The sequence below is a fragment of the Erinaceus europaeus genome, chromosome 10 (genome assembly GCF_950295315.1).
Source record: "Erinaceus europaeus chromosome 10, mEriEur2.1, whole genome shotgun sequence".
NCBI lineage: Eukaryota > Metazoa > Chordata > Mammalia > Eulipotyphla > Erinaceidae > Erinaceus > Erinaceus europaeus.
In genome coordinates, this window is record NC_080171.1 from 72,969,737 (window position 1) to 72,985,767 (window position 16,031).

The 16,031-nt window shown below is 47.7% G+C and overlaps 1 protein-coding gene across 5 annotated transcripts; it reads left to right on the top strand.

Annotated features, from left to right (window-relative positions):
• The first annotated feature begins 6,125 nt into the window (after window positions 1–6,125).
• Window positions 6,126–14,610, top strand: DMRT2 (doublesex and mab-3 related transcription factor 2). Of its 5 annotated transcripts, XM_060199741.1 has the most exons (6): window positions 6,130–6,517; window positions 7,348–7,428; window positions 7,691–8,189; window positions 10,253–10,355; window positions 12,801–12,882; window positions 13,261–13,461. In XM_060199741.1, exons 2-6 carry the CDS (start codon window positions 7,421–7,423, stop codon window positions 13,325–13,327), a joined length of 759 nt encoding a protein of 252 aa, XP_060055724.1. In that variant the 5' UTR covers window positions 6,130–6,517; window positions 7,348–7,420; the 3' UTR covers window positions 13,328–13,461. The 5 variants fall into 5 exon arrangements, with proteins under 5 accessions (XP_060055721.1, XP_007530834.1, XP_060055724.1 ...); XM_060199738.1 differs by lacking the exon at window positions 12,801–12,882 and having other exon boundaries at window positions 6,126–6,517; window positions 13,261–14,610; XM_007530772.3 differs by lacking the exons at window positions 7,348–7,428; window positions 12,801–12,882 and having other exon boundaries at window positions 6,127–6,517; window positions 13,261–14,610.
• The last annotated feature ends 1,421 nt before the right edge of the window (window positions 14,611–16,031 follow it).

Genomic DNA, 16,031 nt, shown 5'->3' on the forward strand with positions numbered 1-16,031 from the left:
TCCTATGAAAATCTACTTTGTTATAGATTTTAATATCCAAGAGAGTACTTGGAAATTACTGAATTTCATTTCTTCACTTCATTGTCAAGGAACCTGGGAAGATGAAAAGGTTTGCCCTAGGCTTCCTAAGCATACATGAAGTGACATTTTCATGACAGTGCCTGCTCCACCATCACTTTGTCCTACCCCCAACCTCCCCCTCACCGTTTCCTGTCAGCCTGCTAGTTAGACTGTTAGTGAAATGCCTAGAGACGTTGAACCTCTGAACCTCAGCCCTAGAATGAAACATATATATGCTTTTCAGGATGAAGGGTTTGCCAGTTCAGTTAGCCAGGAGACCCTCTGTGTGTGTGTGTGGGGGGGAGGGTGGGTGGGATGTCCAGTGGGAGGCCCAGAGCAGGAGCCCTCTGCCCTCTGTGTGTGCCCAGCTTCTGGATGTTGGATGAGGCAACCGGTCTGTTTCCTGACTGCTGTCTTCCACAGTGAAGACAGTCCCTGTATCCCCTGATGGCCATTTGGACTGGATACAGAAGAGTCCAGGATGTTTGGGGTTGCCTCATCGCCAGCTGGTCCATGACCCCTGGGTGAACTGGACCATGTCTCGCAGCCTGGGGCAGGGTGCCTAGCAGGTCCTGAGGATTTGCTGGCACAGCAGCACGATTGCTCCACATGTTGGGGACAACTGGCTGCATATCCTATTGCTGAGGCTACCTTAGCAAAAGCATATGGGGGCTGTGAGAATAGCTCACTGGGATAGTGCAGTACTCTGCTGTGTGCAGAAAGCAGGTTGGAGCCTAGTCCCTACTGCATTGAAGTAAACTTCAGTGCTGTAGTCTTTCTCTGGCTCTATATTTTTAAAAAATCATATGAAAGCCCAGAAGTCGTCATCCCCATGGCCCCCCACCCCACCCTTTTACTCCCTGGAGTCACAGTTTATTTCTGTATCTCCTGAGCACATCCTAAGGATTTCTCCAAGTCTCAGTTCTCCTCTCAGTGATGTTTGTTTTTTCCTTGTCATCAGCAAGACTTCAATACTTCAGGATGACTTTTTCAGATGGGGTGGGGCACAGGGAGGGAGGGAAGGAAGGAGACGAGAAGAAGGAAGAGGAGGAGAGGGAAGAAAGGAGAGAGACAGCCAGAGAGACACCATAGCACCAGTGCTTCTTTCAGTGCAGTAGAAACAGGGCTCAAGCCTTCCTGGTGCATATTGGCAAAGCAAAGCACTATCCCAGTGAGCTATTTTGTTGGTGCTCTCCTCTGTTTGTAAAGCAGGGGGTATGGACTGATGGCACCCTATTCTGTCTTCAAGGCCCAGTGATTTCAACCCTGCTTCCCACAGAAGAAGAAGAGCCCAGATCACTCTGACCTTTTTGTTCAGTGTCATTTTTATTCCCTTCCCCCTTGGGGACACTGGGAGCAGGGAGAGGTTGAACTCTCAAAGCCTCTCTGAGGATGGTTCTCTCCCACAAGCAAGCAAGCTCTCTGCCCCCACCACTACCCCCACCCGTGACTTGGGACAGTCATATATTTGATTACGCAAGGCAGATTGGGAAACTGTATCTTTGCAATCTCATCTGGGATTATTTATTTCACCATGTCCACAGCCAGGTCGGAGCTGTGAGGGAGATAAGAGATGTGAGGAGAAGCTTTCTGGGAGAGGAAGTGGACTGGGTCCCCTATAGGGGGCCCCAGGTAGAGCCAGCAGGGCTGTGATGCCCACAAGTCCCCCAGACCCTTCTCTACCTCCCAGGTGAGCTGCACCCAGTGGGCAGACTTAGTAAGGACTCAGATTGGTGTTAGGGGTGGTGTGGGGTGAGGTCTGGGGACCTCAAGCTGGTGCTGAGATCAGGAAGCTAGAGGAAGCTGGCCTCCCCCAGCACCAGTATTCCTCCATTAGGTCACTGTACTGGTTGCAATAGCAGCAGAAGCAAGAGAGAGAAGTTGATATTCAATTAGGGAGGGGACAGTGCTAGGGTTCAATTCCTTCATGGTGCTGTTTGAAGCAAATAAGGTACAGAGGGTACCCCTTAATATTTCCCCACCAAGGAATGACAGCTTCAGCTCTCTCCTCCCCCCAGCCCCCACTCCTGGAGATACTAAGCCCACTATCTATCCCATTAGGGTCTAGGCTGGACTGGGGCTCAGCTGGAGGGGGTCAGGCTAGGCTGGTGATGTCAAATGCCCAGGCTGAGCCCAGGTAACACTTGGGACTCAGGGTGTGATGGTGGGGGAAGGGACCAGCAGTGCTTTGCAGCAGGGAATAAGATGACCAAGTAAGAAACAGTTTGGTGGGGGGAGAGGGAGGCAGGTGGTGGCACACTCATGCATCACCATGTGCAAGGACTTAGGTTTGAGCCCTGGGTTCAATCCCCTGCTCCCCACTTGAAGTGGGGATGATTCATAAGTGCAGGTCTGCAGGTGTCTCCCTTTCTCCCTATCTCCCCCTCTCCTCTCAATTTCTTTCTGTCCTATCAAATAAAATAGAAAAAAACAAAACACAAACGAACGAAAACAGAAAAAATGGCCACTAGGTATGGTGTATTCATAGTGCGGGCACTGAGCTCCAGTGATAACCCTGGTGGCAGTAAAACATTTTTGCTTATTCACATTTGCTTATTAAAATGAGAGTGCATGCAAGCTTGACCCCTACTGCATTGAAAGAAGCTTCGATGCTGTTATGCCTGCCTCTCTGTCCCTGTCTAAAAATAAATAAATAGAAAAAAGAAAACACCAGAACACACTAGGGTTCAAAACTGGGACTCCCACACCTGCATGTCTGCTCTCTGCTGCCCTCTTTAATTAATTAACTTTTTTTTTTTGAGGAGGGGAGGTATATTTTGAAAAGAAAGAAAAAGAAAGCCATTCTCATCACTCCCCCCCCCATAAACTTAATTTTTGGTTGTTGCTCATGTTCTTTCGTTTAACTCCACTGGAGGGGAATTTTGAGGAGAGACAGAGAGAAGGAAGTAGAGTGAGATGATGGTACTGGCAGGGGGGCAGGGTCCATCTTGGCCCAGGTTGCTTTATAATTTATGAGAGGGGCTCTGGATGGCTTTTTGTATTAAGTGTCGGTTTACCAAAAAGTTTCTGCCTCCTCACCTAACAAGTCCTTGAGGACTTGTTAAGAGACAGAACTGGGAGCAGGCAGGAGCCGAGTCCTGGTGTGCTCAGGGGAACTGCCTCCTCACAAAAAAGATTGAGTTCCTACTGTGTGAAGACTGTCTTTGTCCCCACTCAGGCTTCCCCAGCATTTGACTGAAGCAGCGGGCCACTCTTCTGTAGAAGAGACAAACATGGAACAGAAAAAATAGTTGACCTAACTGACTGGAGCCAGTTGAAACCCGCTTGCAGCTGAAACCCGCTTGCTTTGCCTTCTGGTATTTCCGAATATCTGGTTTGTTCTCTCTTGTACAGTTTAGATCTCCCCTATGCGCATGCGTCTCTCCCTCCCCCTCTCTGACACACACACACACACACACACACACACACACACACACACACACACACACACACACACACGGCAGATAACTTTGCATTTGCTTTTGGGGTTCTACAAACTTGCAGCAGTACTCTTCCCTCCAGCCCCTCAGCCCTTTCTGTAGCCATCTCCCCTCTGAGCAGTAGGTTTGATTCTCAAGGGGGAATCTGGGCGGTGTGGGGGTGGTTAGGGAATGGGGTGCAGTCCAACCAAATCAGATTTGTAGTAGTCTGTCCCCCAAATATGGCCAGTAGGATGCTGGGAATGGGGGAGGGAGTAGAAAGAGGCAGGGAAATTTGTTAGAAGCAGGGGGCTATGGAATAAGTTTTGCAGGGGAGGAGGGGGTGACCAGGGAGGGAGCCCTCCCTCGGTTAACTGCTTTTCCTCCTCCACCACCACAGTCCTGTGTGCAATGCAGGGTTCAGGTTTCCTGGCTTACTGTACACACATAGTTCTTGCTTCCACCTTATATAGACGAGGAATAATAATAAAAAACCTAAAAAAAACCTTGAACTAGTTCAAAGGCTATGCATCTAGCTTATTTTCTGTTTAGGAAACAATTATTTTAGTCTCCCTCCCAGCCCTCCTTTCCTCCCTCTCTTCCTCAGGTCCCCCTTCTCCTAACCCAGGTCACTTATTCTGGATTATTTTTTTCCCAGCTAATATTCAAAATTGCTTGTGAGGGGTTCATGATTTAATGCTTCTCCTGTCAGAGCAATGCAGAAAAGCCTCACCTGCCAGCCATGCCTGTATCTATACATTGGTCGTAATGAGGGCTTAGAGTTTTCATATCAGAGTTTTTTTTTTTTTTTGCAAAGTCAATTGAGAAATGAGCTTGCAGTAGGGGTGTGGGGAGACAGAAAATCAACATAATGAAACTACCAACAACTGAGTTGATAAAAATGCTTTCTTGTCATGCTGTTACTGGAGGGTTGGCTGTTATGGTTTCAGATATTAAAATCAGAAGAGGTCTGAGGGATTAAAACACACCCCAGCAGTCTTTCTGGCTCAGATCAAAGTTTCTCTTGACTTCGTGGTGGTAGAAATCAGCCTAGGACCAAGTTCCGAACTACTGAGGGACACAGCTCCACTCTGGAAACCTCAGCTTCATCTTTGGGGAAACGGAACAAAACAGCACATTTCTGCTCAAATGCTCTAATGCTGGTGAAAAGATGAGTTTTGATGGGTAAAAGACACTCATGTTTTTATTAATAGGTGGTGCCTGGAGAGAGGCTTAGGTGACCTTCTGATTCATGTGGAGGGAGCACAACCACCAACTCACACCCAGAGTGACCAAGCAGGTGATAGGGACCTGCAAATCTGTTTCTCTGCCTCCTTCTCTGGACCTCACCAGCTGAGCCGCCTCATACAAAAGAAATTCCAGCACCTTTTCTCCAGAAAGAAACTTTCCTTTATTGCTAAACCATGGTAAACTCCTGCTTCATACCTGATTGCCTGGACTTCACAGTAACTCTTCAGGTGTTTGGCTTCCCGTTTGCTGAGCTGACTTCTAAATTTCTAATAAGCCCAGGAAGAAAATAACCTTAGGATCTACGCAGAGATTTCGTCCCTGTAAGAAATACGAATTGGGGCGGTGTGTGTGTGTGGGTTCTACTGTGTGCTTGGGGCAGTGGTGTCCAATGACTAAATATGTCTCCTGCATGGACCCAAGAGACACTGATTATTCAAAGGTAGAACAAGAAAAGCGTCTAAATAACACTACATTTAGTTAGGAAAACTGATCGCAGCCCTGGAGCTAAGTCCTCTTTTCAGTATGGTGAAAATATAGCCACTAACTTTTAAGTTTAATTTTTTAGGGAAAACGGCAAAAGTCCTTTTTTCCCTCTATAATTAAGCTTATGGGCACGAAAAGTCATTCTTTAAAATAAAGTTCGTTAAAACATGTCGTGTTACATATTGTAACACGAATATGGAAATGCTGCACCAAACATCTCTCTCAATGGCATGTATTTCCGTCCACCCCAAACTATCAGTAATTCGTGTAGCAAAAGAAAGTAAGACATAGGCGACCTTGTGACAGGAGAGTCTCACGAGCAAGGCTGAAGGTTAAGGAGGAACTACTTTGAACTTCAAGGACGAGCAGCGTCCAGAGAGCTACCGGTGCTTCTGTAGATCATCTGCGGGCTAACCCAGTGCAAGCGCTGATGAAGTCTATGCAGCCAGTAGGATGCAGCTGTGCCCCAGGTTGAAGTAAGGCCTCCTTTCCGAGCTCAAGTTTGGGACAAAACCTAAGCCACAGAAATACTGAAAACGCAGACCAACATGTGCCTGCCTTTACTTTTCTGATTTGTTGTCTGTTACCTTCTTTGCAGGACAACGCGACTTCTAAGCGTATCTGTGCAAGTCTCCGAGTCCCAGAGTCTGGTTTCTTAAAAGAAAGGTGGCTCCACCCCTGCGGACGTTCTTTTCGCGGTTTAAGCTTAAGAGCTACCCCGCTGCACCGAAGACGCCGCGAACAGACTCAGCAGGAGCCCGGCGGGGAGGAGCGCAAGAGCCGAGAGGAGGCGGAGAGCGCCCGGCCAAGTGCCTCAACCAATCAGCGTGCACAGCGCCGGACTCACGACCAATCAGCGTCCGCGGATCCTGGGGGCCGGAGCAGATAATACTAGGGCGGCGAGCGGGGGGGTGGGTGGTTGCTGCGAGTGGCGCGGTGTCGCCGGCGGCTGCGAGCGCTCTCAGAAGCAGGGAGCCACTTCCAAGCGATCTCGGCCGCCCTATCTTCTCCACCCTGCTGTGGGGCAGAAGTCACAGGAAGCTCCCGCAAGAATCCAGGAGAATCCGGCAGGCTCCGAGTAGTCCAAAGCGAGGCCTCTGAAGATTTGACTCAGGCTCCCAGCGTCCCGGTCCTTCCCCGCTCTCCACCCTACAGGCTCCCGACAGCTGTCAGCTCTCGGATTCGTGGCAGGGTGTGCCCCCCCCTCCCCGATTTCTCCTTGCAAGTTCGGCCTGCAGTCCCAGAACCGGATTCCAAAGTTGGATCTCTTCTGCCTTGGTTGCACGCCGGGACCTGAGAGTCTGGTGAGAACTGGGATGTTGCTTGGTGGGTTCCTGGGAGGGCGAAGGGTCAGAGTGACATTTCTTTATCTTTTGCTTTTCTTGGCTGCCCTGTGCTTGTAAGCTGTCGCGCAGTCCCGTCCGGCCAAGCAGTGACTGATGCTTGGTGCCTGGGGTGCGGTTCTCTGAGACACAGAGCGACTTTGGTTTGCAGCGATGATTTGCTGGGGCTGGTGTGGCACCAGTAAGAACGGTACCTTCCAGCCCAGGGAGGTGGATGAGTGACATTTGGGAGGGCGGAGAAGGGCTGGTACTTCTCCGGGAATACAGGAGCCTTTGGGATTAAAAGAAAAGTATTCTATAAAGGCTTTTATATCCAGTATGCTCTTGCAAGTTGGACCTGTGGAAGCTGGCAAGTGCCGGAGGCCGCTCCAGTGGGACACAGAATAATAACATTATTATTATTATTTCCTCCAGAGCCCTTTACTTCTGTGCAGTACACCAGGCCCTGTCCAAGTTCTGCTTTGTTTTCCTTTCCGTTCTTATTTCTCAACTTCTGTCCAAGAGTGAGAGTTTTATCATTATATTAAAACAGAGCACCGCTCAGTTTTGGCTAATGGTGGTGCTGAAGGTTGAACTGTGGGACACAGAGTCAATACTATTTTAAACCAGAATTCTGCTCAGCTCTGGCTTATGATGGTGCCGAGGATTAAACAGTGGGACACAGCATTACTAATATTTTAAACCAGAACTGAGCGGTGTTCTCGCTTACGGTGGTGCTGAGGATTGAACCTGGGAACTCGGAGCTTCAGGCAAGAAAGTTATTTGCGTTAATCTTTGTGCTGTCTCCCCAGACTCTGGACACAGAACTTTTCCTGCCTGTTGTTTGTGTTCCTTACCCAGGAACTTTTCCCGAAAGCGCCTGGAATGCCAGAGTGCGCACAGAACACGACATGATAAATAATACGCATGATAAGCATATACTAAATACTACAAAGCAGTAAACAGTCATAAAAAGTTGGGGTCCGGGAGGGGGGAGGACAGAAAGGCACGCGCGGGCTGGGTGTGAAAGACAGTAGGAGCCAGGGCTCCCCAAGGTGCTGAATGGCGGCACACCGGGGGACGCCGGGCCCAGGAACCGGGGAGCCTGACGGCGGCTGGGGGTGGGTGTCTCGGGGTGTGTTCATGTCTCCCCAGGGCGCAGGTGGCTGAGAGCGGCCAGGGAACCCCTCCCCCGCAGCACGCCATGGCGGCCGGGGACTGGGAGATCGACGTGGAGAGCCTGGAGCTGGAGGAGGACGCGCGCGGGGCGCCGCCGGGGCCCAGCCCTCCGCCGGCCGACGGAGACGACGAGCAGGACGAGGACGAGGACGCCGCGGAGGACGAGGAGGCGGGCGGCACCGAGGAGCAGCCGGGGGCCCAGCAGGCGCGGCCGCTTCCGGCGCCCGGGGAGACGCAGACCCCCGCCGCGCCCCCAGAGCGCAGCACGCACGGCGCCGCCGCCGCGGAGCCCCGCAAACTGAGCCGCACCCCCAAGTGTGCGCGCTGCCGCAACCACGGCGTGGTGTCCTGCCTCAAGGGTCACAAGCGCTTCTGCCGCTGGCGCGACTGCCAGTGCGCCAATTGCCTGCTGGTGGTGGAGCGCCAGCGCGTCATGGCCGCCCAGGTGGCGCTCCGGAGGCAGCAGGCCACCGAGGTGCGTGCCCAGGCCGGGGAGCGGGAAGCCGCGGGGGCGCGCGGGCAGGGCGCTGGCTGCTCTGGCCTCCGCGCGCAAGTGAATCCAGGCGCTGGCTCCTCTGTCCCCTGCACGCCAGGCAGAGAGAGCTGAGGGCCGCCGGGTCGTGGCGAACCTTGCAGACCAGGCTTTTAGCGACCAGGGGGCCATGGGGACCTCATGCACGCCACGGGCTTCTGTCCCTTGGAAACACCTACGGGCCTCCAGGAGGGGTTCAGCCCCGCACACATATTCCCTGACTCCAGCGGTGTGTGTGTGTGTGGGGGGGGGTCATTTTTTTCTTTCTCTTCCTCTCTCCCTCCTTCCCTTCCTCCCTCCATTCTCTGTCTCTCTCTTTCGATTACACGTGAAAGTTTCACGTGGGACAGAGACAAGGAGAAAAAGTAGGCCGAGCACGCAGCGCTGAGGATTGAACTCTTGCAAGGCTACTGCGCTGCCAGTCGTGCTGGAGGTGTTTTTTTTTTTTAATATAACATTTATTTGTTTATTTATTTTACAAGAGCACTGTCGGCTTTAGCCGATGGTGGTGCTGGGGACGGAACCTGGGGCTTTGTAGTTTCAGGCATGAGAGGCTTTTTTTTTTTTTTTGGCATATCCATTGCACTGTCTCCCCAACACTCCCACTTTTTAAAAAATAATTTCTATTTATAAAAAGGAAACACTGACTAAACCATAGGTTAAGAGGAGTACAACTCCACACAATTCCTACCACCAGAACTCTGTATCCCATCCCCTCCCCTGATAGCTTTCCTATTCTTTAACCCTCTGGGAGTATGGACCCAAGGTCATTATGGGATGCAGAAGTTGGAAGGTCTGGCTTCTATAATTGCTTCCCCGCTGAACATGGCATTGACAGGTCAATCCATACTCCCAGCCTGTCTCTCTCTTTCCGTAGTGGGGCAGGGCTCTGGGGTAGCTGGGCTCCAGGACACATTGGTGGGGTTGTTTTTAAGGGTCCTGCCCCAGGAGTTCAGGCTTTGAACCTGGTCTGGTCACAGGGAGAATGCAGGGAGCGGGGAGGGAGGGAGAGAGACCTGAGATTGGATCACCTTATTCCTGCTTAGAGGGGGTGAGCCTGGAGAGTGCCCTGGGCTCCCAGTCTGTTGGTATGGTGCAGGTCTAAAAATTACCAGAGCCCCAAATGCCAGCTGGTTATCCCTTAATGAGAGAGAGGGCTAGAGAGAGAGGCAGAGACAGAGAGAGACAGTCAGTCCCCTAGTCCCTACAGGCTTGTTAGTTTCGGGGATTTTGTTAGCCAGAATGCTCTCAAGTGTCCTAGTGAACAATCCAGAGATTTCGCCTAGCATGGGGAGAGCCTGAGAGAGGGGAACTCTCTTCTGTTAGTGGCTCACCTGGACCTTGCAGTGCTCTCCCAGTTGGAGGATCCCTATCCCCTTAACTTGTCTCAGTGCCCCTCCAAACATCTCATCACAGACCCCTGCAAGCATCAACCCGGCTTTGACCTAGCATGTTATGATTGGGCCCTCCTTAATCGCTATCGAACAGGCCATGGCCAGTGCGCCGCTGTGTTCCATCGCTGGGGAGCCAGAGATGACCCGAACTGCCCCTGCGGCTACAGACAGACTATGACCCACATAGTCAATGACTGCCACCTCTCCAGATTCAAAGGAGGTCTCAAAACTTTACATCAGGCTCAACCTGACACTGTTGACTGGCTATGGAAGAAGGGCAAACGCTAGAAGAAGAAGTGCCCCCTCCCCCCATTCCCAGTCCTAGTTGATTAAAGACAGGTGTCTTTCAGGTCCAGGTTCCATCCATCTGGGTATTCAGTGAAACGTGTCTAGGGCAGATCCTCCCACTACCCCGGTTTTCCAGTTAATGGCCTTAGACTGAGCTTCTAGAATGTTCTGGGATTCAGGGAGGTCTGATATTAATTCGTTATGGTCATCTTCCCATGGTGTGGGAAATAGATAAATACATTCAAATCAGAGTTGTCTAAAGCCCCCTCCTCCTCTCGGTGATTTCTTTCAGTGCATGATTGATTATATTTCTTGTGTTAACAGGACAAGAAAGGGCTTTCTGGGAAGCAGAATAATTTTGAACGCAAAGCTGTATACCAGAGACCAGTCAGGGCTCCCAGTTTGCTGGCCAAAAGCATTTTAGAAGGTAAATATATATATATATATATATATATATATATGCAACATATAAATGCACATGTACACACCAGACCTGAAATTAGCCTTTTCAATGGAGTTCTCTGTGATTCTGGTCATTTAGGTACATGGCATTTTGTTTGTTTGTTTTTCCCTGATCTGTGAAGCAGCAATCTAAGGATGGGACTTTTTTATGATTTAGATTTTTGTACTTTGAGGACATTAAAGTCTGGCAAAATGAATCTCCTATACTTCCTAAGATTTTGGTCACTGATAGTTTTGTTGTCCTCTTAATAGGCTCATATGTCCATGTGAAATTTGCAATGGTATACTAATACCAAGTGATCACACCCTCGCCCCCCCCCCCCCAAGATGTTCTAGAAAGGAATAAAAGATTCTTTGGTTGTAATTGGAGCCGGAGTAAGTCAAGTGTTGAGCAGCTAGCTACCTATAGCAATCAATAAAGGCCTCTGGATGATCCAGCCTCCTGTATCATTCATTCTCATTGTCCTGGTTGCCCCTTTCTGGATTATTATAATTATGGAATAATACGATAATACGTTGTTCCTCCACTCTTCATTTTCAACAGTTAAAATTATAGAATGTGGAAAAGGTTTGGAACTGAACAAGTAGAGGTTGCATGTGCTTTTGGTTTTGATTTTATATTTAATGATTTAAGAGTGATTTATAATAGTATAAGATACTAGGGTATACTATATCCCATACCACTCTCTTACCACCAGAGTTCTGCCCCCCAAACCCCTCTAATGATATTCATTGTAGTTTGGAGGTTGCATTTGAATAGTGTATTCTTTCATTCTCTAAAGCTTGGAGTTACATTATTATTATGTTTTAAAAGCATTGCTGGTTTTTTTAAAAAATCATTTCTGTTTGGATATAGAATTTTTCTGCTGACCAGATATTGAGTCCTTCTGCTTTGTAACACTCAGTTTGAGTAGATTTTAGAAAAGAGACATTGGGATTGTGATATTCTGATTTAAAGATGACTGATTTTTTATGAAAGACCAGAGCACAACATGGCTCTGGCCTATGCAGACTGGGAGTTGAACCTCAGGCATGCAAGTCCTGTGCTCTAATGTGCTGAACTATCTCCCTAGCCCAGAATTCTATTATTTCTCAAGTAGTTTATGAATTGAGTTGGTACCGGATAGAGTTTTTTTTTTAAGTTTGTTTATATATTTTTTTGTGCTGTGTGTTTCATGTGTGTGTATGGAACACCATTTCTCCTTCTTCTTCTTTTAAATTACTGCCAGATTTATTGATGGGGCTCTGTGCCAGCACTACAAATCCATCATTCCTGCCAGCCATTATTTTCCCCATCTTTTTCTTTCTATTTTATTTGATAGGATAGAGACATTGAGGGGGAGGGGAGACAGAGGGAGAGATAAAGAAAGACCCCTGTAGAAGCTTCCCCCTGCAGGTGGTCAAGCACAGGTGTGTGCTTAACCTGGTGTGCCACCACCTGGCCCTCTATTTCTTCTTTCTTTCTTTCTTTCTTTCTTTCTTTCTTTCTGTCTTTCGTTTTTAATATTTAATTTGATAAGAAGAAGAAAAATTGAGAGGAGAAGAAGAGATAAGGAAAAAGAGAAACACCTGCAGGCTTCCTTCACCACTGGTGAAGCTTCCCCCCTGCAGGTGGGGAACCGAGGTCCTTGTGCATGGTAACATGTCCTCTCAACTGAGTGTGTACCACCTGGTCCCTACTCTGTGTATTTCTGACATCAGAATTGTCTCCCATGCATTAAAAATGAATTTAGTTACAAACTAGGTAAGCAGATTTATAGTGTTAGGCACCACAATGACAAATTGAAATGGTGCCCAGGTAACTTGAGAAGTTGGAGAACTACATGGACTAGTAAATTCAAGTAAATAACTTCCCGGCAAAAACTCATTGTAGAAATGGAGACTTAATTTTCAAATTGTATTTTACTTGCAAATGAGAACTTAATGGATTTGTTACTATATAAACATAAACATCACAGTGAATCCTTCCACTAAATTTGAGTGTGGTGGCTGGGGAGGGTGACATACTGAAAGGTGATTTTTTTTCCCTTCTCCCAGGCATTTTATCAGTGTTACATTTAAATTTGTTTCTGACTTTGTCCCTATTCAGAAAACTGCACTGACTTTAATCTGTGTTCTAATGATTGCTTGTTCAATCACTGTGTGTGTGTGTGTGTGTGTGTGTGTGTGTGTGTATGTATGTATGTGTATGTGTATGGAGATAGAATCATTAGAGCTTGGGAAAAATATTTTAGACCAGTTGTTTCCAATGTAACAGGAATTCCTAAGTTGGGGCCTAGTTGAATTTTTCAGTGCAGAGTCAGTTCGCCTAGTTAACATCCCCTTTCAGTTTCTCTGTTTCTCTAATTGCCTGAACTCTCCTCTCTTTTCCTTCTCACTAATCTGCTTTAACTTTCTCTTTTTTTCCTAGTTCTCCTTGGATTATTCTACAACTGTATCAATATGTACATGTATGAGCCACGTTTAGAAAATAAAAGTGACATCAGCTCTAGGTATAGATGTCTTTTTTTTTTTTCAATAATGGAAAAAGATGATGTGGATAGTAATAAAGCATTTGATGGCAGCAAAATAAACAACTTGTGTCTTAATGTCTGAGAGCCTACAAAGAATATTACGGTTCTGATCAGTAAAGTCTGCCTGTCTGAAAGAAAACAAACAAACCTCTATCTACAAAAACAACAATAACAAATAATTATAATATGGATATCCTCCTAAAAGGTTCCATTGTACATGAAAAATTATACTCTTGTTTTCTGTATAAAAATATCAGTGATACGGCTCTATCAGCAATGTGTAGTTGCCTTTGGGGTTTCCAGATTCTTCTTCCTTGGATGTTAATCTCTTTCCTGTGCAATGTATGTTTATTGTAGGCTACCGCCCCATCCCAGCAGACACTTACATGGGAGGGAGCTTATCTCTACCTACCCCTGTAAGTGACCGGATGAGGAAAAGGCGGGCCTTTGCTGACAAAGAACTGGAGAACATTATGTTGGAGAGAGAATACAAAGAGAGGGAGATGCTGGAAGCTTCCCAGACTGCCGCCTTGTTTCTGCCCAATCACATGCCCCCTGGACCGGAATACAACTCCTACAAAGGTGGCTATAGCCCCAATCCTGTGGAATCACCCAGCAAAGACTTCTGCAATTTCTTACCCACTTGCCTTGATCTAACCATGCAATATTCAGGGTCTGGGAATATGGAACTCATCTCTTCCAATGTCAGCGTGGCCACAACGTACAGACAGTACCCCTTGCCCTCGAGGTTTTTAGTTTGGCCCAAGTGTGGCCCTATCAGCGACACCCTTCTATACCAGCAGTGCCTGCTAAATGCTACCGCTTCAGTTCATGCCTTGAAGCCCGGGGCCAGCTGGGACTTGAAGGGGGTGCTAGTCCAGGATGGACTGGGTGCAGAGCAGGAGCTGATGCAGCCCAAACTAGAAGCCTCTCTGGTGCTGCCTCAGACTCCCGAGGAGGCTCAAACCCTGAGAAGTGACCTCCAGGGTCACCAGGCCACCTCGGAGAGGTCTGCCTTCACCCCTCCCCGCCGGAATTTCCCTCCTGCAGTCATTGACTCTGACTCTCTGGCAGCTCAAGGACATGTCGTCTTAAGCAAGATCAGTAAAGAAAGCACCAGGCACCCTCTGCCACTTAAACATAATCCATTCCACTCATTATTCCCGCAAACGCTTAGCGACAAACCAGGCCCTGAGTTGAAAACACCCTTCCTCAAAGAGGCCTTTGAAGAGGTCCCGAAAAAAAGCAGTGAGTGTTTAGTCAAGGAGAACCAGAAGTACACATTTACAATAGATAGATGCGCAAAAGACCTTTTTGTAGCCAAACAAGTCGGGACGAAACTCTCTGTGAATGAACCGCTGTCATTTTCTGTTGAGTCTATTCTTAAGAGGCCTTCGTCTGCCATCACTCATGTCTCTCAGTGAAAAGCTACCTAATGGAATGCCAGATCTTCACCCGTCACGTCACCTAGAATTATTACCAGAACTACTATTTAAAAAACAAAAGACAACTGAAGATGTCTGTATAAAAATGTCCAATTTACATGTGGTGATTTCAAAGTCGATATACTCATATGCATGTACTTCCCCCCCCACCATGTAAACATATTTAAACTTAAAAATGGAAACTGCTTGTGTGCAGGCTGCAAAGTTTGGTGCTTTGCACAGCATTTCAAAAGCAATAAAATTGACACAGTCTTCTAAAAGACCCTGTGTTTGTTGGAGAAATAGTTGTCTGCATTTAGATGAAAAAGTTAGGGTGTGGGCAATGTGCTCTTCATTTTTAGACGGTTATTTGTGCTTGAAAATGCCTTTAGTCTTTGCTGGGGGGGGCAGAGGAGAACCCTGGTCATGCCTTAGTTTCATATTTTGGAGGGCATGTAAAATTGGGTTCTCGAGACTGTTTGAAACAAAGGGAAGAGTTGCATGTTTCTAGAATCTTCAGTTCATGTCACGAGGCAATGTTGAATTGATTTGAAGGGGAATCTAGTATATTGCTTTACTTTTGTGATGACTCAGAATGGATCTTTTAAAATCGCAGGGTTCCAGTTCTGTGATGGTGATTTTTTAAAATATTTATTTATTTACTTATTTATTCCCTTTTTGTTGTCCTTATTGTTTTTATTGTTGTAGTTACTATTGTTGTTGTTGGATAGGACAGAGAGAAATGGGGAAAGGAGGGGAAGACAGAGGGGGGAGAGAAAGACACCTGCAGACCTGCTTCACCGCCTGTGTAGCGACTCCCCTGCAGGTGGGGAGCCAGGGCTCGAACTGGGATCTTTATGCCAGTCCTTACGCTTTGCGCCACCTACGCTTAACCCGCTGCGCTACAGCCCGACTCCCGTGATGGTGATGTTTCTGTGGCAGCTTAGGGAGTCTTTTAAAATATTTATTTGTAGGGGGCACAGGGAGTGGCTTATCTGGTGGAGTGCACATGTTACCATATCCAAGGACCCAGGTTCGAGTCTTTTGATGCCCAGCCTGCAGCCGGGGTGGGGGGGGGGAGTTCAAGGGTGGCTGAGCAGTGCTGCAGGTGTCTCTCCTCTCTGCTGCTCTCTTTCTCTTTCTGTATTTTTAGTTCTTTTCTCTCTGTCTTTTTTGGTGTTATTTATTTATTATTTATTGGTTAGAGAGGAAGATTGAGAAGGAAGGAAAGTTAGGGAGAAAGAGGAAGAAAGGGGGGAGTCGGGCAGTAGCACAGTGGGTTAAACGCAGTGGTGTGAAGCACAAGGACTGACCTAAGGATCCTGGTTTGAGCCCCCGGCTCCCCACCTGCAGGGGAGTCGCTTCACAGGTGATGAAGCAGGTCTGCAGGTGTCTCTCTTTCTCTTCCCCTCTCTGTCTTCCCCTCCTCTCTCCATTTCTCTATGTTCTATCCAACAATGATGATATCAATAATTACAACAATAAAGCAACAAGGGCAACAAAAAGGGAATAAATAAATATAAAAATAATTAAAAAGAAAGAAAGAGGAATAAAGGGAAAGACTGAGACTTGTAACATTGCTTCACCACTTGTGAAGTTTATCCCTTGCAGGTGGGGACTGGAGGCTTGAACCCAGGTCCATGCGCATGGTAACACTTACCCAGGTATGCCACCACCTTGACCCCCTCCTGTTTTCCTCTATCT

Excerpts from the sequence above, each read along its gene's own strand:
- DMRT2 (XM_060199738.1), top strand. Across the intron at positions 8,190-10,252 it reads GGAGGCAGCAGGCCACCGAG|GACAAGAAAGGGCTTTCTGG; the intron begins GTGCGTGCCCAG and ends TTGTGTTAACAG. Across the intron at positions 10,356-13,260 it reads GGCCAAAAGCATTTTAGAAG|GCTACCGCCCCATCCCAGCA; the intron begins GTAAATATATAT and ends TGTTTATTGTAG.